Genomic DNA, 24,072 nt, shown 5'->3' with positions numbered 1-24,072 from the left:
ACATAAATTTTCTCAAAACTTTGGAAAAATGTTTTACATTGAACAACATAGTGTAACATCATTACAAGTTAATTGAAGAGGATATATTAATTAGTCAAATGCATTAGAAATTGATTAGATTGACTATCGTTTCTATTCCACTGCTAAAACACATATTTTGACGAAATTGAAATATCTGATTGTCATATTGGTACCTTAAATACACTTTGGATGGAATAATCTCCTTGAGTCTTATCGACGCTCATGACGGCCTGCTTGGTGGCGTCCGTCCAGAATATCCTGTTCTCGAAGAGAGTGAGTCTGATTGCGGATGGCACTTGAGAACCTCTGAGAATCATTACTCTGTTGTGACCTCTGTAGTCTGCAGTTTCGATGTAATCCAACAGAGAGTCACACCAGTAGATTCTCTTGGCAATGATGTCAGCGGCCACGCCGGAGACTTTATAGGCTGCCTCGGAGACGACGGGGAACGCGTTGGTACCGTCCATGTTGGTGCGCAGGACCTGCTTGCTGTCGGCGATGAACATGAGGCCCCTCGTGGGATCCAGCGCGATGTCGGTCGGGCTGGTGAGATTGGAGCCCACCACGATCCCGTGGTAACGTCCGTCCAGCTCGAACACGTCTACCTTTTGCACGATGGAATCCGCGACGTAGAGCTTGTCGCCGATCCAGTCTATCGCGATGGACACGGGTCCCCAGGAGCCCGCCATACTGATGTCCACCTTGGCCGGCGTGTCGCTACCGGGGTTGAGGGATTCCGAGTGAACCTTTCGCGTCTTCATGTCGCTCCAGAAGAGGAGATTTCGCGAGTACAGGTAATCCACCCCGCTCGCGCCGGTGGTGTTGGCGATTATCTTTCGATCCTCGCCGGTCGCGCTCAACCGCCATATCGCGCGATCCTGCGCGAGCAGGAGCTCCAGGGCGGAGATGTTCTGGGCGCGACATTTGTTGTGCCCGTGAAGAATATAGCCGGGCGCGCAGTGACACGTGTACCAGCCGTCAGTGTTCTCGCACAGCTGCTCGCAGAAGCCCCACTCGGAGCACTCGTCTCGATCTGCGGAAAGGAAACAGTCCGATGGGCGACGCGGAGGAAACGATGCAAAAAGGGATAAGTTTCACGAGTAAATCCTTAAATCTTTCTAACTCAGGATTCTTCAATCGTTGCAACACCAGCATATTGGACACTAGAAGTTTTAATTCGTACGAGTCAAACAACATACCAATGCAGGTCCGCGAATCATTGGCGAGGATTCTTCCATCCGGGCAGTAGCAAGTCCCTCCGGTCGGAGATGCTTGACATTTATGTTGGCAACCAAGTGAGCCGCACATGCTCGTCGCTATACGATAAAGAAATTTGATCCTTTTAAACACCTAAGAATCTCTTAATCTGAATCTGAATCTACACGGTTAAATATTAAAGGATAAAATTTAAACCAATACTTTAAGTTAAATAACATTTTATTATTTTCAACTACCATGTGTGTCAAAATTTATTATTTTAGCACAAAACAGTGTTATTTTAATTCCATTAGTTTAGTTAAATTAACATAGTTTTAATTTAATTAATAACAAATAATATTTTTTGAGAAGGAGTGATCTATAAGAATGGTTAAAAATAATTCAAATTGAGTATAATTTGACATTATAAATTTAATAGTGTATTTTATATTTTATATTTAATATAATTTAAAATATAGAATTTTATAATCCAAGCGAGCTACACATGCTCGTCATTACACGATAAAGAAATTTGATTCTTTTAAACATCTAAAAATCTTCTAATCTAAACCTAAATCTATATTATATATTCTATACTTAATATAATTTAAAATATAGAATCTATACTCCATATTTTAAGTTCTAAACATTTATGTTTCAAAATGCTGACGAGGAACGTTGCTCGGTGAAGTTTTAGATGTGACTTTTCGTTTCTGTATATTGATTGCTCCATAATTACTGCAATTATTCTATTGCTACAATTTACTCCATAATTGCTATAAATCAAGTTTATATAACTATTACTATAATAATCGTTCTTACGCGAGCTCATGAAATATTTTTTATATAATCCTTTGATATTATTTGAGAAAAAAAACGACGTAACACACATACAAACGTAATTTTATGTAAATTTTTTGCGTTTAATGTTGCAATTAAGCACATAATTAAATTACACTTACAACATGCCGCCTCCTCGTCCGCCCCGTCCTCGCAATCCTGTTTTTCATCGCACAACTGAGATCGATTGATGCATAATGGTTTTCCATCCGGTGCACCTTTCGGACACATGAATTTGTTTCCTGGACAGACTGTCATTGTGCAGGACTTCTCGTCGGAACCATCCTGGCAGTCTTTATAACCATCGCATTGATATGCTATGGGAATGCAGAGCGCATTGGCGCATCGGAACTGATCACTGGTGCAAGGTGGGAAACCTGAGCATTATCAAGAAATCTCTTATTGACTCTCTCTCTCTCTCTCTCATTAATTAATCTCTTATTAATTATTTGTACGAACTGACACTATGCTTTAATTTTATATATAGTATATCACAGTCATTAAAAGACGTTCATAACTTGATATAGTGAATAGGTGAAATTAACAGAAAGAAGAAATCTATGCGAAGAAATTTAAAATCTATGTATTGTCGAATATTAACATTATTTGTAGAAAATACCACAATTTAAGTTTTACTTTCATAAATAATAGATACATTGTAAGATCAATCATTAAAAGATACCTCATGGTAACTTGATATAATATAAATAAAGGCAATTAACAGAAAAAAAATAAAAGATAAAAATTTAATCACTTGAAATCTATACATCGCCGAGAAAATCCTATTAATATTTTTTGTAGGAATTGTCATAATTTAAGCTTTACTTTCATAGCTATATCTCTATAGCACATCATAAAATCAAAAGACACCTGGTAACTTGACGGTAAAAATAAGGGCAATTAACGGAAGAAAAAAGACGGAAGGTATTTTAATCCCTTGAAATTGATGCATTGCCGAGAAAATCTTAACGTTATTTACTACAGCTGTCACAATTTCAGCTTTACTTTCATAGATATTACATTGTACATTAAAAGACGCTTCCTGATAACTTGATACTAAGAATAAGAAGGGAAAAAAGGTAAAATTTTAAAGAGATGATGGCTGAAGGGATAAACCGCGAAGCATCGAACTCGAATGGACTCGTGTTGCAAAATCGCGAACTCACTGCAGTGTTCCTCGTCGCTGTTGTCACCGCAGTCGTCCCAATGATTGCACCTCGCGCTCTGCTCGACGCAGCGTTGCGTGGTGTTGCACCTGAATTGATCCAATCGGCAGGCCGGCTTCATATTATTCTCGCATCTCTCCTCGTCCCTGCCGTTCCGGCAGTCCAGGTAACCGTCGCACTTCTTTTCTTTGGGTATGCAAAGTTCCGGCGTGGTCCCAACGCACCTGAAGTCATCCGGCTGGCACTTCCTGTATGCTGCAACACACGTCGGGTGGTCCCCTGTCACTCTTTCGCCCTTGCAAATTTTCTTTCTCACGGAATATTACGCAATAAAATATGAATGCTCGACGTTGGGATAAATGTAATATTTCATTGATTTTTCAGGATGTTTAGATTCTTGGAATAAATTATCTCATATTGCATCATAAAATCTGCGAAAATATGTCTATAAGGCTTTTGCAATAATCCGAGAAAAACATCCGCAGTGGCGCGTTCGAGAATGCGAAACAAATGGTGTGGCATACATGTCGCTTTTATATAACATATAGATGTGTCAAAAGGCGATCCGGAGTTGATCACGCTTTCGGGTCCAAATGGTTTCGCGTGATAACTCTGCATTAGCTGCACATAATGTGCGACCGTATCTTGACGATCACCTGGTGCGACACGTTCGCGCCGTTGATAAACACGCGGAATGAGCCCGATATGGCAATCCGGGACGTGATTTTTTTCTCGCTCAGTTCGTGCGATATTAAGATAAGGAGTAGAGGAGGAGAAACGAGACGAGGAACCGTGTAAATTTGTCTTAAATACACAACCAATTGAGTTTTGGCCGCGGAACGTTTTAATATAAGATATTATATTTACTTTTTTTTTTCTAAATCCGAATTGTCTTAAAAATCTCGCGGTTCTTTTTTACTGAAAGATATAAAAAACGTTCAATAATAAAGTTCGAATAAATATAAATTTTACGAGTTTCACAATGCCTAATTCTTAAAAATATCTCAATGCCGATAGATCGAGAGAACGGAAAAAATGCACCGAGAGTTCAAATAAGATATTACGATTAAAAAAGTGATTAGTTATAAATAGCACAAAGGTTTTGACAGCGAGAAGGCCAGCGTTCGAAAGAAAGGAAAGCGTTATCGGCGTGAAATGTTTGTAAATCTCAGTTTTCATTTTTACGACTTCAGTGAGCATAATGTCGCTGATATAACAATGTGCAGCGCGCGTGTTATCGTGACAGCGCGATAATTTAGTGAATCCTAGCGCGAAGAATCCGCTTAATCGCTGCGCAGCTGCTACTTAGCCATGCTCTTATGCGAGCGGCCTTGTCACTGACGATAATGTTATCACGTAGTATCTTTTTCGTACAGTATATCCGCAATAATTAATATTTCATCTAAATGACGCAGTTGACGTTCTTGAGGTCGCTTCTTGACAATTCCATCTCTTTTGCATCATTCACGAGGAGAGAGGAATGGAAGACAAAAGAAGAGAAATGGAAATGCAAAATTATTCAAAATCGTTAGTTATTCGATATACTCGAAATATCGCAACAAATCCTCTGTGTTTTTGAAAACGTGCCTGTTTCGCGCCTGAAGGATTAGTTTTCAGTTGGTACAGACCGATACGGTAGTTTGCTGAACAAAGAGAAAATGACGCAAATCATTGCTATTAGTAAAGCGAGGTTTTGAATAAAAATAGAGGAGGATATATCTCTTGTGAAGAGCACTGATGTGACTTCGTGCCTTCAGGCGCGAAACAGGCACGTTTTCAACGCGTTAGTGTAAGTCAATGCTACACACGTGAGAATATATAATTTTTTTACATCTAATTATACCGCGTCGTGCGCGACAGGATAGGAAAGAAAACAGTTGAAAAAGATGATTGCAATTTGTACTCACTGCAGCCGTCTTCATCAGTGCCGTCGACGCAATCGACGGTCATATCGCACCGTTGGTGCGGTGGTATACAGTACGTCTTGTTGAAGCTGTACTGGCCACACGTGATCTGGCCGATCTCGCAGTCGGGCGGTGCTGAAACCCAATTAAAAAAAAAAAATTAATAGTATACGTCGGTGAGGACATCGAGATAGAATAGGAGCTTGGTCTTTCGTGGGATAAAATGATCTTAAATTCAAATAAAAAAAAATAATTTAGGACTCTCGATAATAAACCAACAAATTACGGTGACTAAAGGGTTATGAGAGTACAATGCGGTTGTTAATGCGTAATTTTATAGATTAAAAGTGATTTATTTTAATTTTCAATAAAATAATAATCCGGATATCTGATTTTCAATTGCTCTCCGACTAAAGTTTCTCGCTGTTTGATTAGAGAAACGACTGATTCGTCACGTTTCTACGTTATTGGTAGTAATCTTGTTTTCGAACAGAATATAATAAAGACACCCAGGTAATCTAGATAATCGGCGAAGAGCTAAAATTGCAAGCGGCGAGCGTGATTTGACCTCTACGCGTAATGATCGCATCAACCACGTAATAGTCCGTCAAAGACTCGATTCTTGAATTTAAATACATGCAAAACACTCTATACAGGTCTGTAGATTGTTCTCAACAGCTTCTATTGCCATTGCGGCGTCATCCGAGGCTCGGAATACTTAACAGATCCACCAGCATGATTCAAAAACAGGAAACTCTCCCTTTTAAAACACTTATTGGGCATCTTTTCGTTCGGATATCAGTACAAAGGAATTCGGAGGTGTCGCGCTGAATACATGAATAATACCGCGCAACGTGGCAACGCACGAAGACGAAGGCTCGCTTCGTGCGACGCGAGAGCGCAGATTGCGTCGGTGATATAATTGCGACGCGAGTATAATCGGTCGGCCGTCGATTCGCCAGGCGATCGAGGGAAGCACCCTCGATCGTTTAATACCGGATGGCACGGCAATCACGCTGCCATGCCGCGCCGAGGTATCGCTTTAACGCTGGTTTTTTTCACAAATAGCTAGAGATGGAATTTCGCGACATTATAAATTACAAGTTTCGTTCGTTCCTGCTCTCAATGTATTCCAGTAAATGTCCATTAAATCAATTTCGAGATATCAGAGTAAACTGGTTCGAAAATATGAGATTTGTTGTAATAGATGAAGAGGTAATTGACAGGCGGGGCGGAAGGGGGATGAACATTGAGGAGAAAGTTGTCGAGCCGCGGAATTGGAGCCGATTCCACGCAAAACGAGATACAATTGTGCCAGTGGATCCGTTTCATCGAGTGACACGCGATACTTTTGTACACTGTCCTCGAAAGAGGGTCACAGCATTGCTTCCGGTTTTGCATTGTCACCCGCATAACAAACGGTCGTCACTTCGCGGTGACCTAGGCAAGTGGCAAATCCCATAGAGGATCAAACACTGTTGACAAACGCGATTTGGAACTCTGGTGTTAAAAGAATAACCGACAATGTTCTGTAAATTAGCAGTCGAAGGACGAATTTCTTTTATCGGTGACAAAAATTTTGCGCGATATTCAAAAGATTGTAATGCACTTACTTAGAAAGAAAATTTAACCAACTTGGCATCATCGTGACTACATAATGTACCAAATATAACGAAAAAGACCTCAGAGCTGAACATCATTTTTTTAAACGCTACAAGAATCAGAAAGAAAATAATTTGGTTTTTATGGAGGTTGTACTTTTATACCACACGTTATTTTTAAACGAATATACAATTTCCAAAGAGATATTTTGGACGCTGAACATTTTCGCCACTTCGCCAATCTATAGGCTTGCCTTTTCTAAGTCTCGGAAAAAAGCATCGATTGTTTCTCACTTGCACGGGAAAAATAACGCAAGGCACAAATTACATTTACACTTCCTGTAATATAAATCCGACGATAAGGAGCGATCACAAAAGCGGTCACGTAATCAGCCGCATGGAAAAAAATGCATGGACAAAGAGACTAAGCACTTCCGAGAGGAAGCCTCGGATTTTCGTCGGGCGCTTCCGGCACGAGATTTATTGTAAGCCATACATAGCTCGAGACAATCCATTCCATTTCGTAAACAGGAAGAGCGCATCAAAAATCGGCCGTTTCAAGGCCACAATCATAATTCGCTCCGAGCGAATTCGAGTCGCGTTTAGATCTGTCAAAATTCAAGTATAATCCCGGAAAATTCGACATAAAACTTTCGATTAGACATTGCCTTAGTTCCACCAGAATTTGTGTCAACTTAAAGCTTGATTGTGAAATTTATTTCTTGAATTTTCTTTCGAATGGTTAGTATCGAGGTTTCTCCGACGACACTGTCAAGACTATAAGGCGCTATTATGTGGAAAATCAATTTTTTACGTGCCCCGGGGACTTCATAACCGTAAATCCATGCCTGCCGACCAAGAGTACTGAATGAAGACGATGGCTTCATTCTGAAAGTTCTTTCACCGCGAGCTGTAATGGGGGCAGCGGGCGATCGCGGATTATACACGCATCCCTCTTTATTATTACTTAACGAAGCACTTCGCCATTAATTATTCATCAGCACGAACAGTGGAGCATATTTTTCCGACTAAATTTCACCGTTTGAAGACATGCTCCAATTTCATCGAAATTCCGATTGTTCGACGAAATACATTCGTCGCGATCACGCGGGGAGATAATGCGACAATAAAATTGAATAACGATAAGGGGATAATCAAGAAAAATCTCGAGCTTTGTGAGTTTTGTGAAATTGCTTTTGCTAAATAAAATACAGGAAGCATGGCAAAATGACAATTTATAAAACAACTCTCTTAATTTCTGCATATTGCAGACTTGATATAAAGTGCTACATTTTTGGAAGCATTTTCTTTAAAGGGGAATCGATACTACCAATAATATTGTATAAAACAATCATAAATAACAGTTTCTGAATCCATTTTAATTAAAGAAATATTATTTAGGAAATTAGTTTTCCCTATGAGATTTTCACGTTTTTTAATCTATTTTAAGTTAAGCGTTTTTAATCGAAGTACAGGTGGTTCCATCTCTATGTTGTAAAAATAACAATATGTGCAACACCGTTAAATGGTTTCCGTTAAGAAATTAATCGTATATTGATTGCTGAGCTACCAGGAGGCACAATATGGATTAATTTATTTTTAGGACATGACCGCATAATGAAAGAACGTGCCGATACTTACGACACGACTGCATTTCATCGCTGTTGTCGTCGCAGTCTCCGCGGTAATCGCACACCAGAATCGACTGTATACATTTGCCATCGTTGCACCTGAACATGTTATTCCCGCAGCCATCGCCTGTAACAGAAAGCATAGAGCATGAAGGGATCGGCCGGGAAGCGATATTGCTGCCGTGATAGGTGAAAGGTTCAATGCCTGCCGCCGGGGAACTGCCGTTTCTAGGTGTAACCGTTGCAGAGGATAGGATTCTTCTGGGGTCTTTTTTTTCCCCGAGCGAATCCTCATCCGATGAACTTTCGCGCGGCGATTATTTCGTCACCTCGCCCGCGGTGTGTCCGAGATATCGAGGGGGGGGGGGGGCACAATTGAACGCGGTTGTGCAGGGAGAAACCAACTTTCCAGGCTCGGAATTTCGGATTTCGTGTCGCAAAATATCGCTGCGTTGCGCGTTAACTATCAGAAACTAACTGTCAGCGTTAGAAAATAAAATTATTTTACTTTTAGTTCGCCCTTAATGTTCTTCTGAAATGGCCACATCCGTAAAGCTACATTTAGAACAGATTCTTTTAAATAACTGTTAAATATTGAATATCTACAGTTTGTGTCTCCATGAACTTTTCAATTCTTCGAATAGGAACATAAATTTAGTTTAGAATACAAATTACTTATTTCGGAGGAATTACCATTGGAATTTTTCCTTTCATTAACACACCTTGTTTATAAACAAAATTATAATATCCCAACAAAAATTATCCTTCGGAATAAGTTAAACTATTTATTAATTTTTTCTACACTCGGATATAAAAATAAAAATGATAACACACAAGTGAAGATTCGATCACATTCTTTAAATATACACTGTTCTTTAAATCGTACACTGTGACAAGAATATTGCGTGCGATTTAATTCCTTCCTCTAATTATCTGCTCTACAAATTAATGTCTTTCCTTAATGGAAGGCAGTTGATCAGTTTTTTTCCGCTAAAAATATGCGCGTCATGAATTATTATTGAAAACTTAGTAAGAGTCAGTCGCAAGAGTCTTGGCATTAATATTAATTAGCGAGGAGATTAAGATGACTGCTATAACGATGAAATCGATCGATATATGGGAAATACGTCAATTAGCAGTTTCGACTACCAAGGCAGTCGAAAAGCTTCCCTTTTCTTTGTTTCGTCTAAAGTAACCGGAGAGCGGAAATACCAAAAAGTATTGTTACGGCGACGCCGAGCTCGTGGGTGGAAATTAAGTTCACGACGATCCGTCTGCATGATTGCAATAATCTCCACTCTTCATTATACATTATACTAGATATAATTAGACGAGTATGTAGATTATAAGTAAACTTTTATGAATTATTTAAGTGTTTTGAAGCATTGTGTTTCGTAGAAAATACAACGTTCAAATGGCTCCTTGAATTAGAGAAGGAAAAACGAATAATTTGTTTTTACATCCAAACAGGTATAGAAATGCTATGAAACGACTTAAAGTCTGCTGCGCATCAGCATCCGCGAGACGCGTGATAAGAAAAGGCGCGATAAGCAGCCGGTCTCCTGTCTCGGTTTATTGTTTGCAGGTGACTTTTGTTCATCGGCTGATGGGAGAGAAATTTGCATAACGACGCGGAATTTTTCACGAGTGTCGTTATGCAAATGCGTACCTATTGATATTCGAATATCGTCGTCATCGGCGCAGCGCTCGATGGCGATGACGTTTCGTTTGAATTATTAGCGATAATGAGGATAATAATAAATCCGGCCTTTACACACATAAACATACATACACACCCAAGATGTCAATCGTTTAAAGAGAAACCCGGATTTATGATAATTCACATTTTCCTGCGAAGACGATTCCTTTGTGACGCGACGCACCGCCGTTTCCTGAGCGATGGCAGAAATGCAAGACGATTACTGTGAGAAATGAGAAATCCTATTTCAAAACATTATTAAGTTCAATCATCTACAATCTGGAGTGGTGCTTGGCAAGATTTTCGAAATAGTTTTCGAAAATAAATGGATAAATTGACATTCCATATTCTGATATAAACTCTATAGAAAATAATTTTAGTTAAATAATTATAGTAATTGCACGATAACTATGATAATTTGAATAGTTGTGATAAAGAAATAATTACAATAACGCGAAAATATCGATACTTTCCAATATTTTCATGAAAACTGGGCTCTGAGAAATCTATAAGCCTGAATTTCTGCTTATTAACGTTTCGAATAGAGAAGAATAATCTCCAATTGTCCTATTTAAGCTAATGAGCTTCCCTCGACTGCGTCCGTGCGTTTTCCAAGTTTATTTCGCGTTATGAAAGGAAAACTGATCTCCTCTCGCAAAAGGATCTATCGCGCGGCGATGGCAATCGAGGCCCGTTTACGGAGACTTTCCCATCGCGGGAGGATCCTTGATACATTGTCCTTGGACGAGAAAGCGATCCTGCGCTGTGCAATCGGCTGACAACGTTGTGATTAATGTTTGAAAAAAAAATCGGTCACGCTCAGATGAAGCGTGTGATATATATATGTAAAATAGAAAATGTCGCGTTGGATAAAGTTTTTCCCTCGGAACGCGATACCTTTCAGATATTCGGAACGCGAGTGTGTTTTTAAATGTGTCCTTCTCACAGGTTACGATTCCTAAGGTTTTGAGACCGTATTCGTTACTTTATAATTTGTTTCACCGTATAACATTACTTCAGCGAGGAATCCATAGATCGCTTAAGCTAGAGAAAGTGAAGAAACAGCAACTGTTTCTGCGAAACCTTTCAGAAATAAACGATCAATTTTTGAAATGACATTCACGATATCGTTGCTCTTGGTAAATATAATCGACATTTGAGATCATATATGTCGATCGATCATTTTCCGCGGCGACATTCGTTCAGAAACCGCAGATCCGCTGGATCCGTGAAGGAAAGTGAGGAGAGCACGGAGGAGGTGAGAGAGCCTTAAAGGTGTGTAAGTAAGCCACGTTCTGTGTATGTGGGTGCCTCATCATCGTAAGAGAAGAGACGAGCAGAGAGAGAGAAAGAGGGAGATGGGAAAAGGAGGGACAGAGAGAGGGAGAGAAGCCGTGAGAGGTGAGGAGCGGTTGCCGATTAGGGAGAGGGAGACAATGAGAGTAGGAGAGAGAGAGACGCTGATGGCACTAGAGAGGAGAGCAGAGGAGAGGAAGTGGCCCCGGCTTGGAAGTGCAGCGTTCGTGCCAGGCTGTGCGGCCTGGTACGAGCAGAGCACCGACGGCAGTCGGGAGGGAATGTGCATTGCAGGAGTAGGAATGCAAATATCGAAGACGGATAGAGTCGCTCATGATATGCCGCGTGGATCGAGATTTTTTTTCGCGATATTTTCGTATTGTACATCCGGTCTGGCGGGGGATCGTTAGATCCGCCAGCGAAAAACCAGGAAGACCTCGCCGTGTGTTCGCGCAATCAATTTTGAAGATCATATTCTGCAATTTATTGCTCCGCTTCACTCGACGCATTCATTCAGAAACGGCCTCGCGGATCTCGTTGAGAAATGAAGCAATGCATCAAATCTTATGATGTGTGTATTGAACAATTTTATAACGTAGGCTCTTTCTTCGCGCGGATTTGAATCAAATCGTAATAACAAAGCGACACTTGAACGGAAAGACACAAAGAATTATGAGTTTGTTATTATCATCAGGTTTGGACGACATCATCATTTGAAAATATTTTGTAACAACTTAGGAAAATTTAAATATCGCCATAACTTATTGTTGAAGTACATAAGAATATTTAGAGCTGATTATTAAATTATATATTTTCATGTTATGTATTTTTTACATTTTTTACACTATTTTCAATTGAGAGCAATCTCATGAAATAGGCTTTTTCTTCACACGAAAATTTAAATCAAATCGCAATAACAATGCGACCTAAAACATACAGAATTCTGTGAAAAACACGAGAAAGAAGTTTGCTTATTTTCTTCTTATAACGATTCTTATCATCAGGTTTAGACGATATTACCACTTTAAAATATTTTGCAATAACTAAGAAGATTGATTGCAACAAATAAAATTTATATTTAACTTATATTTTACTTTATTTCGCTTCACATTTTATATATATTGTCTTATTATATATACTATTTATATAATGAAATTAGCAATAGGTGACTATTAATTCTATTAAATAATCATTTTAATTTATAACAATTATGAGCTGACGGTGTCGGCTGCCCATACAAGAATATAAATATGTTACTGTATAACATTGTTAAATTCGTAATGTCAAATTATACTCAACTTGAGTCATTTAACCATTCTTGTAGGTCGCCACTGCTCCTACTCAATATGTCGTCAATTTAACTATAACAATGTTAATTTAACTAAACCAATGGAGTTAAAATAATACTGTTTTGTGTTAAAATAATAAATTTCGACATACATGGTAGTTAAAAATGTTATTTAATTCAAGGTAAGGGTTTAAATTTTAATATTTAATAGTAAACGGCACAAACAAAAGATCACTCAGGAGCGAGTGCATATGCTTATTCATTGATTATTTATTTGATATCGGTCACTCGGCATAATCCGCCTCGCTATGGGTACAGGTGTGCAACAGGCTTTAGCAATGATATAATGTATTATTAAGTAACGTATCAGGCATGCCGTACGCTCGTCCTATGACATCGGCACGCAGCGTGCAGCGGCGGCGTTCACCTTCGCGCTCGCGTGAGAGGCGGATGCTCTTTCAGCGGCGTCGTTCGTACCAGACGGTGCAATAGCCAGCCGCGTGTACCGCCGCATCGACACGTCGCGATGCAACGTTGTGCACACGATGACGGACGGATCGCGCACGCCGAGAGAGAGGCCGGGCGCGGGGGGCTCGCGGAATCCGCTATCCGCTGCGATTCGTAGAGACTAAACACTTTACGCCGACCTTAGTCCGTAATCAGTCGGAAAATAGCTTGTTTTGAAGTATCGCAAGCGGGTCGCGTTTAAAGCCAAAGATAGTGCGGTTTTGCTTATCGATCGGAGCATCGTTAGCGTAACGGGGCTGCCTGATGCCGGCCGAGGCGGATGAGGATGATTAGATCATCGCGAAAGGCCGCTGCATTCCCGCATTCATTATCAATGCAATTATTTATTGGGACTGTATCAAGGAGCCGCGTGCTCGGCGCCAAGCGTGTGCGCGAGCGGCGGCGGAGACGTCAGGGGCCCGTCGTTATATACGTATATAATCTACGCGAAACAACTGGTGCAGAGAGACAAACGTTTATCATATCATAGTAACGGCTGGATGACTGATTCGATTCTTAGTGGGCTCAATCAATATCTCGAGGTCTCATTGCATAAGAAAAAAATCTCTTTATCTTTGCCCTACATGCCAGATGAGCGAAGATATTGCAACGTGAATGTCGGGGAATTCAATGATGAATACCTTCTACCGCATTGAAGCGTAATTTTCTTTGTAATTTCTTACGCTAGGTATGAGGACGATCAGAATGATGCTGTGACTATTGCACTTTGTACATTAAAAATTATACATATATAATAAAAATATATATTAAAAATATTATTATATTATATAAATATATAAATATTAATAATATTTTTAATATATTCCTGTACTTTAAATGTATATTATATTTTAATATTATAATATTTTTGTATTATTTAATCATATAATATAGAATATTATATAATATAAAAATATTATATAATATAAAAAATATATGATATATGTATACATTTACAATACATCTAATATAATGTATACGTTAATATTTATTTAATATATATTATTTATGTGTGTAATTTTTATTATATATATAATATTGTATGTGTATGCTAAGAGAAAAGAAAGAGACAAAGTGCACAGAAAAACGACAAAAGATTAAAATTTTTCACCTTACAAAAATAATATGATTCTTTAATAGGCACTCTTCAATATCCTTCCTGTATCATTTTCTAATAATAATCGAAGAGATATTGAGAAGATACGATCAGTTACAAGTCAATTGCAGAAGTCATCGACGCGTCCAGAGGAACGTCCGAAGAAATTGGCACAGCGCGGCCTGGATCGCTAATTGGATCACTCAGATCAACGAACGCCGTGCGACACATATATCGCCGGCAACAGAGTGTCATTTAGACCACCGGACGTATATCGCGCTTGTAGTACATACGTGGTACAAGGCCACGGCAGACGAATGCTCGATTGATATTCTGGCGAAGAGAAATCTCTCGAGACCTCTGCTTCATGATGCCAATTCTCATCTTTCTTTCCACAACCTGGTCATGCATCAATCAAACTGTGTAGAGCTATCCGAAAGTTCGATCAAGCTTGAGAAAGAAATAGACGGGATAGCCAGATTAACTTTTTTTCATTCATGAAATCTCGAATCAATTAGAAATGATATTTCCTTCGAAAATATATATCTATTGTTATACAATTATATAATTGATATATACTTTTGTATAATTGTTGTATATGTGTTTAATATTAAAAAATATATAAAAATGTGCATTTTTTAATACTAGTAATAAAAATGTTTTGGTTGTACCAACAATAATATGTACAAAAATGCATTTCTGATCATATCAGAAAGAATTCTGTTTATCGTAATTGAATTTCTGGTTATCTCGATATTTTATTACTAGAATATTTGATAGACTTAATTATGAGTAGACATCGGATTTTTTATATGCAGATTGGTGGAAAAGAACAATTAATAACTAAGATCATGTTATTTACAATATCCATCATATTTCTACTGCAACATATGTATGTTAGGTATAAATATGTTGAATATTATAAATAACAAAATCTTAGTTATTAATTGTTCTTTTTCACCAATCTGCATATAAAAAATTCGATGTCTAATTATGAGTATGATTCGTATCTTTCTGGTTGAATCTACCAGATTTCCAATTCATGCAACCAGATATTAAATTTCTATTAAGAATCGTATGCTAATATGACGTGTAGACTACATTCTTTGTCTGAAAGATAAACCTTTATTATTGTAATTTTTCTGTTTTCTCGGATAATTTCTATACCAATTATTCAGAAACGGAAAAAAAATTTTCAATTTTTCGTTTACTTTTTGAGTAAATGGAAGAACTCTTTGTGATATAAAATTGACATCTGTTAATTGCATTTTGTAACTAATTATTATATTTGTCATTTTCCTTGTTCTGCTGAATCAAATAGACAATCGTGCTTGATTTTATTTTTTTAAATCATAAAAAGATATAAGCGTCGTAAATAAATGCCAAAAGTAGATCTGTTTTCTTTATCCATGCATTTTTTTAACGAGAATGACGTTCTTTAATAATATCGAATCATTTAGTCCGCGTGTGAATATCGCGGGGAGCACTGTAAACAATCTAATTAAGTAATCCACGAGGATGCAGCCGTATGCAAAATTTCGCGAAAACGTGCGCCTAATGCGCAGCGAGCGGTTAAGGGTGCATCGACACGCGAGGTACAATCTCTAAGCCGATTGTGATATAGAGGGAATTAGCGAAACGTTTAAGGTAATTAACGCTTGGCGTGCTAATACACGAACGTCTGGCTCGTTACACGTCAGTGAACGCAATTTTCGTTTCGAATACTTTTCTCGGGCGCGCGGAAATCGGACACGAGTGGCCCGAGCTTAAACGTCGAAAATAGCAACACACGAAACGAATCACGAGATGAAAAGATAAATCTGATCCTGCATACTTAATTACATCGCGAGGCGGGTAACAAACATCGAGTTCCTTCCTTTCAATTCCGACATAATGCCGTTCGGGGAAATAGAAATGTTCTTCTCTGCAGCTATCATCTCGATTCCGTTCAACGCACGGAGTGGAGAGATCAAAAACATGCAATTACAAAAGCATGAAATAAGTGGTCGCTATAGCTATTAGTTGTCATTAGGCTGTAACCATTGTGGGAAAATGTCTGTTTTAAGTGGCCGCCGTGAGCGATCGCTGATTTATTAACTCGGCGCGCTCGAGAGGCGACTTTTCGGATTTCTGCCGCGAGGGAATTAGGCGCCGCGAGAGACCAGGGGTCCGTTTTCTATTGCTGAACTGGCTGCACTAGTTCAGAATTTGTCCTTTTCCTTTCAATGCGTAGTAAAAGAGAGTAAACTCTGAACTAGTGCAGCCAGTTCAGCAATAGAAAATAGATCCCATCAGGATTATACCGTCGCGAGCGGACGTCCCGGAGCGATCAATTCGCGCGGTTATTTCCCTTTGGATCATCCGGTATGACGAGCGCGCGACACGTCGCGTCGGTCGCACTCGCGGCGATCTGTCGTGCCGCCGCGCGCGATTTTCGTGTGACTGCTCCGAAGCCATTGACCTTCCATCGTTCATGTGCCACTTTGTAACGCTAATTCGATTACGTGCCTATTTATCCCGGCGCCTCTCGTACTCTTATCGGGACGAAATCTCGCGTAATCCGAGATTCGCAAACTCCTACCAACGCACGGCCTATTGAGTCGAGATTCCTGAAAAGAGGGGATAGGTATATGGACGTCTCGTGGAATTCCTTATATCTGCAAAACCTACTTTTTTAAAATATTCATCGCCCCCGTATCGATCTCTGTCTCCTCTCATCTCACACGTTTCGTCTCGCTCACGCCGAGTCGAGTAGATCGGTTGGAAAAAATCGGCTTCTCGTGACGAGGTAAAATTTTCGACACAGAGGAACAGAACGCGAGAAAAACGAAACACCTCGGATCGAATCCAGTTTATTCTTAAAATAATTACGTTGTATTAAATCATGACACTGCATAAAACACGTAGGTATCCAGTTTGCTCCTAAATAATTGTGTTAAATTAAATCATTACGTTGCATAAAATATATTTTTGTTTCGCGCTCCGTATCTCATATCTAGTTATTACAGACCGATCGTTTATGACGAAACTCCCGATACTCCGCGGGGTACCATTTCATTTCCCCTCCCCATCACCAGTTCGAGGGGGAAAACGGTAAGGAAAAATTGTAGCGGGACACCCGTTGTGCAAGCAAGTTACATTGTAAACATTATATCACGAGTTAATGCGGGATTGTCATTGCCGTTAAGAGGATCTTCTCCTCCTTCTCCTCCTCCTTGCTTGGCGCGCACACGTGCAGGCCTCGCCTTCGATTTGCCGCGCTCGTTCGAGCGCGCGAATCTGCATTCAGTCCGGGGTTTAATGTCCTGCAATTCGGCGTGTGCGTGTGCAGGTAGGCGCACTCAAGAGAGTGCGCGCGCGCCCGCCTCGAGTGCACACGCACGTGGTGCATGCGTGTGCGCTCGCGCTCGCGCGCGCGAGCGCACGCACGCGAAGTGCACACACTGCACGCACTCGTGAGAGACCTCGAAGAATCCGCTGAGTATAGAGCTCGCCCGCTAGAGAAGCGAATCTAGACTGCGGACGCTGTACGTATATAGGGTGGCGTAATTCGAGCGTGCGGTGTGACCGATTAGCGTGTCAAAGAAAGAGAATTCCACCACCGTTTTACGCCTCCATTCAGTTCCTCGCGGTTTTGGGTCCTTAACTGGACCAAACTACAGGACCAGCCCAATAAAAGATCGCCCAAGTTCCATTTCTGATTGGAGTTTGTACTGTAAAATTTGTCGATATCTTTTACAAACTTGTTTATTTTTCATTTAAGTGTTACGTCCAAATGAAAATGTGATTTAAAATAATAAAATTAATTTTATTTTCTTGTGATTTTGAGTCCTTAAAAGAGCCGAAAAGATATTGGAAAATCATTCGAATGTTATTTCTGATTAAATTTTGTACTGTAAGATTTGTTGACGCCTTTTATTAACTTATTAATTTTTCATTTAAGTCAATTACATCCCAGCTACGATAAAGATGTAATTTGAAGTTTAATAATTTTAGTGAAAGCATAATTTAAGCGTAGTTTTAAGAGACTCTAAATTAATGAAAGAATATACTTAATATTTAAGTTAATGTTTGACGATTTGTCTAACAATGAATTTTATTTATTCATGCACTAATTTCAAAAATTATGTCCATTAATATTATCCTGATCTATTCCTAACTAAATTCTTCATAGAACAGAAAAGTAAACGAAAAATATGTTAACCGATATTACCGACAACACGTTCTTCATAAATGAAACGGTACTTCTTGGAAAGTAACACTTCAAACAGAAAAGAAGTGATACATTAAGTAGATGAAAATGACAAATTTTTGAGCAAATAAATTAATTCTGGCGTATTATAGCGAGTCTTTATTCTTGCAATTGATTATGTATCAGCGACAAATATTTGTTTAAAGTCACCCCAACCCAAAGATTACTCCAGCAGCATAGATAACAGATAACGCGAGAGTGCATGAATAATTGAATGAATGAGAATAGAACAATGACTCTCTTTGTAGACACGCGCTATTCATTAAGAAATGTCGTTAAACGGTATTTTCAATGAATAGGTACATGGATTTATTGTACCTTATATGAAAACCCATTATACCTCGTGTCGACCCGTTCTTCAAAGGCATTTTTCAGAGACATTCTCAAAGACGCTCGCGGTGCCACGTGATTACTTCTACAATTACAATGTTACTGCAGCCCAATTAAATTACAAATTAAGTTTAGCGTCTCCATTTAATTAAACAGCGGAAGAGCTGCTGAAAGAAAGCTTCAATTTTTAAGCGTGGGATATTTGCTTCTTCAAAACGTTGATTCAAGATCCAATTACCGGGATACTTAAAGCCGAAGATAAAAGAATTGCAACGGTGTATTCGTCGTGGCAGATGTTCTTAAAATTAAAAGTCTTAAAAAAAACATGCTAGAACTATAATCAAGGCCTTCTCTCTCTTTGTCTCTCTCTCTCTCTCTCTCTCTCTCTCTCTCTCGTTTTTATTCCTCTCTTTTTATCTCGCTCGGCAAACACTAGGCCGCGATTCGTTGAAACACGAAGAGCCGTTACACTCGCGCGCGCGCTACGAGTTTACTTCTGGTCTCGTGGGTGAAAGTTGATGTTTCCCACGCGGGGTTGGCATCAATTTGCCATCGGCCGGAAAAATCCGCCGCGATCTCTCGCCGATATGCAGGTGACCCTCGGCGTACGGTAATTCACGGTAAATGGAATTATAAAAGTCATCCGGCAAGTGGAAATGTACCGTTTCAACGTCCGTGCCCCGGACTACGCCGCTCAAAATGTATCGGCGTGAATGATACGATCGCGAGGGTCTCTGCGACTTCGGAAGCGAGTAGAATTCGGGTCGCGAGGGATGCATCGGGGATAGCTTAGCTTAAATTCCTAAGGTCCAATTGCGTCAGCACCGTGGAGGAAAGCAGACGATTTCAATGATATATTCCTCCTCAGAGAGAGAGAGAGAGAGAGAGAGAGTATAAATGATGATTATACGCAAGCGGAAGATATCGACAACGGCGCGCAACAATGTATTGACTATCAGGCTCCGTTACCTTGTATGTACACGGGCAGCCTGCGAAATCGTTCGACACGACTTGATAAACGTTTGTTTCTCTCTCTTTTTTTTCGCGACGAACCATCCGACACGTTCCTCTTTATCGGGCAATTCCGCGATACGCTCGCGTGCTTCCTGCAATCCGTGACGTCGACTCAAAATACGCGCTGATAAAGTGCATATTCAATCTGAATCTTCCAGCACGGATCTGCAACGCGGCTCTTTTTTCTCTCGCCGAAACAGATTAGATACTGCAACACGGTATAATCACGGCAGATTCGTTTTTCGACGTTACCAGCGCGGAAAAAAGCGCATTTTACGCCTCGCTCTCTGTCGCAGTGTATAAAGTAGTGTAATGTAAGAATTATTTCTATACATTTATATAATTATATAGAGTACCGTGAAACTTTCTTTCGCTCGTAAATGAAAGATCAGTCAAATTGTACTCAATTTAAGTCAACCAATGAAGTTAAAGATAATAAATTTCCATACATAATAGTTAAAAATAATAAAATGTTATTTAACTCAAGATAATGGTTTCAATTTCCTTTAATATTTAACAGTGTAGAGAAAAGATAGTAAAATCGCGATTTTAATGATTTCAAGATAATTTAAGATTAAGAAAATTTTGGCGGATTTCCGGCGCGTCAAAATTGACATAGATCGCTTAATTCGTTTATCCTCCGCCGTTTCTGCAAAAGAGAGAGAATGAATTCGTTGAGGCCCCGTTCGGGCTCAATTAACGCGGCCAATTAGCTAACGGCCCACGCCGACGAAGGAGCAAAAGCCGCCGCGCCGCGCCGCGCCGGTGCAACAATATAATATATGCGCGCGGAGCCGGAGGAGAGTGCCGCGCCGCGCACAGAACGGATACGTTTTTCGCAGGTGCGAAGGTGCACGAATATAGGCGCTGGCATAGGCGTGCGGACATAATTGTGCGAACGTGTTACACGAGTACGTATGTATACTGGGCGGTACGATTACGACAACGACAACGACGACGACGACGATGACGACGACGACGACAGGCGACGAGGACGACGACGACGACGAGCCCGCTGGAAAGCCAGGGTCCCGCTATCCGGTCGGCCGCTAGGCCGAGGTGAACGAACCTGAGCCCGCCTACTGACTTTACCTGCCAGCCGCGAGGAGAGCCCAGGCTATCTCTCCTCGCGAGCGAACACGAGGAGCAGCAGGCCGGGAAGAAGGACAGCATGTTCGGAGAACGGCCGGAGCCCTCTCGCTCGCTCGCTCGCTCGCCCGGAGAGAGGGGGGGGGGTTCCCTCCTCACCTATAAATTTATTTCGACGCCTCACGTCTGTCCACGCCACGCTGGCCGCCCGTGTTTTCCAACCGGGCACTCCCGAGGGCTCACCTCCGACAGCCTTCGAAGCGTACAACACGTTGTATCAATGAAAGTTTGCTTAGCGGCGAAGTAGCCTTCGCTAGTGCGGTTATTCGCGAAGGCGGCACATGTGGGGAAAATGCGAGTAATGATCCTTTTTCTCGCCTATCATTCCGGCGCAAATAAATTCTAATCCGGTTAAATATTATTATTTCTTCAATGGGATCTCTACGTTGGAAGGAAAGTTCATTTTAGACGCACGATTTTTCTCGCAGATGAGCCGAGGTGTAAATACAGCAACGGGAATAATGCTCTCATTTGAGTTATTCCGAGGCGGCCTGATGTAATACAAGATAAATATTTTAACGAACGTATATAACTGTCATCTTTGCCTTTACTAGTCGAGACGATAAATCCGATACGTAACGACGGCCGATCGATCGCACGTGACGATGTCATGTCTAGACTCGCAAATGAAATCACAGCGACCGCGTACGTGCGTAATCACTGTTAAAAAGACACGGGGCCTCTCCGCTGAAACTGTAATTCGATCAATTTCTATAAATAGAAATCGATCGACGAAGCCCAACATAACCGGCGGAGGTCGTTGATCGTCGTGATTTTTTTTTCTTACTCGCGACATCGCGAACGTTGTTGTTTGCCGTTTCTTCTTCCTCGTTTTTACAAGAGTTTGTGCTTTCGGTGGCCGCGCGCGGCAGGCAGCCGTTGCCTATCGGCCGATCGTGGCTTCGTGAGTTTCCGCCGATGCCGCTATTCGATTTCGTATTCAGGAAACGTCGTTTCCTCCGACCGCAAAAAAAAAAAATGTCATCGCCCCGAGGGAGAGCGACGTGAAATTTTACTCGGGAAAATTTCGGGAAAAACCGGAACGCAACGAGGTTAAAAATTTACGGGGCTAAGCTCAGCTTTTTTTTCCGTTTATTCCCTTGCTTTTGACATTGATCGTAAATTTGAGTGGCTTGTCGCGAAAGTTTCCACAGATATCGAGCTGAAAAGTTTCGTGAAGCAGAGTCTGACCCTGAGATACTTATATAGCCGTTAAGTAAATACAGCGTTTAAATGTCACGAATGTCCGACTGAAAATTTCTCATATTTTCCTCGAACAACAATAACGTGATTTTGACAATTATAAAGCCGGGCTTGTCGGCCTAATTAATGTCGAAAATTAAAAAGCCGCCGTCCAATCGGATTTTCGCTAAGGAGAGATCGGCTCTAAATACGTCAAAGAACCACCGACTCTTCGGGGGGGGGGGGGGGGGGAGAACTTTCTCGCCTTCTTCGCGCGCGTGTTGCAGGAATCAGAGCTTGCAAACTCTTGCGGCGCTCTCGAGTACGAAGGTCGTTTCGTTGACCCACTGATTCGTCCCACTTGTCTCATCCGCAGCCCACAATGATGTGCATGAGCTTTTTTGCAATGGCACGGTGGTTTGCAAGGTATGAAAAAGTTGCCGGAAGATCGATAAAATGACGAAGACGCTTCCACATTTTACGAGACAATTCATTCTGAAATGTTTATGAAGACGGATGAGTTATTTGCATTTTTGAGTTATGTATCATGCGTCTTATGAGATTAAGGATAAATGACCAAGCCTGCTTGTTATTTTATTTATGATATTTGATTTCATTATGTTTCTTTTGTAAACAAAAATTTGAATAAATATATATCAAATTTTAGAAAGAGAGAGAGAGAGAGAGAGAGAGAGAGAGAGAGAGAGAGAGAGAGAGAAGAGGGAGAAGTTGACATATATTCGAAATTTTCAAGTAAATTACTGTTTGCGCTAATTATTTAAGGTGTCCTCTGTAAAACAAAATCACAACAACAGAAAAAAAGAAATGAAACGACGATAATCAGTTTATTTAACAAACAATCTAATTTAACAAAGATTCTTCGTCGCTATTGTAGCGCGTAAACGAAGAATAAGGAAATAATGTAAATGAGAAATAGATAAAAAATACAGAATCCACCTTTCAAGCTGTAGGAAAGATTCGCCGATCGGATTGATAAGTTTTAAATGGTCGACGTACTCCGGATTGGGTAACGAGTTCATCATGGAAGGTCAGAGATTTAATTTAGCCAATCGTCAACATATTGATATTTATCCTCCGCCGCTGCCGGCGTTATCTTCACGATTGCACGTATCACGTGCGTAAAATATGTGAACGTGTGTTTTCGTGTATGCGAACGAGAGAAAAAGATCTTTATTAATATCGCTCGCGGAATGACTTCACGCAGATCAATAAGGTATATGTTGCATTGTGCCATCAAGGCACAACGTTCTATTTGTCTAACCAGAATTGCGTCGTTAAATTTCGAATCTTTACGGCGACAAACAGGTGATCGTTTGATTGGAGGATAAATCAATATAACGTTCGAAAAAACATCTTGTAAGACGTCTTTCGAAATTTATAAAAATAACTTTCACATCATCGTATTTATGCCTTTTTTAAATATACTAGAACACTACAAGCGCGCGCTACGCGCGCGCCATTTAGCTTTTTTTCTATATCATTACACAAAACAACATTTGCAACGCTATTGCTCTTTAATAATAACGCATTAAGAAAAATTTAACGGTATATACATAACAACATGACTTTCAAATGACTTTGTACAGAAAAATCTTTATTTAAATTAATTTCATGTTTTTTGCAACGATATAAATACACTTTTAATAATTAATTAAAAGCCTCGAAAAAAAATACGTACAATTTTTATATACAAAATTTTTAACATGCCTATTATCTCTTTAATTACGAAAGTAAATTCTTAACTCCCCCCGGCCTCGCCCCTCTCTCTCTCTCCCTTGTTCTCTATGTTTCTTTCTTTTTCTTTCTTTCTGTCTCTCTCGACTCTTCTTCTTTTTCTCTTAGTTGTCATCTTTAACTTGGTCATATCCCAATCATGGA

At 40.1% G+C, this 24,072-nt stretch overlaps 1 protein-coding gene across 1 annotated transcript in view; it reads right to left on the bottom strand.

The window, feature by feature from the left end:
- Mgl (low-density lipoprotein receptor-related protein megalin) overlaps nucleotides 1-24,072 on the bottom strand; it is a 45,835-nt gene that overhangs the window by 17,685 nt on the left and 4,078 nt on the right. Inside the window, exons 2-7 of the mRNA XM_071715259.1 lie at nucleotides 8,371-8,487; nucleotides 5,132-5,263; nucleotides 3,225-3,479; nucleotides 2,181-2,435; nucleotides 1,221-1,337; nucleotides 195-1,054 (exon numbers count right to left, since the gene is read on the bottom strand). Of these exons, the coding sequence (XP_071571360.1) occupies nucleotides 195-1,054; nucleotides 1,221-1,337; nucleotides 2,181-2,435; nucleotides 3,225-3,479; nucleotides 5,132-5,263; nucleotides 8,371-8,487 (1,736 nt within the window). The remainder of the gene's footprint in view (nucleotides 1-194; nucleotides 1,055-1,220; nucleotides 1,338-2,180; nucleotides 2,436-3,224; nucleotides 3,480-5,131; nucleotides 5,264-8,370; nucleotides 8,488-24,072) is intronic.

The sequence above is a fragment of the Temnothorax nylanderi genome, unplaced genomic scaffold (genome assembly GCF_030848795.1).
Source record: "Temnothorax nylanderi isolate EJ_2023f unplaced genomic scaffold, tnyl_v1.0 TNYL_tig0158_pilon, whole genome shotgun sequence".
Taxonomy (NCBI): domain Eukaryota; kingdom Metazoa; phylum Arthropoda; class Insecta; order Hymenoptera; family Formicidae; genus Temnothorax; species Temnothorax nylanderi.
The sequence above is the reverse complement of the archived record's forward strand: the minus strand, read 5'-3'. Positions and strand labels throughout refer to the sequence as shown.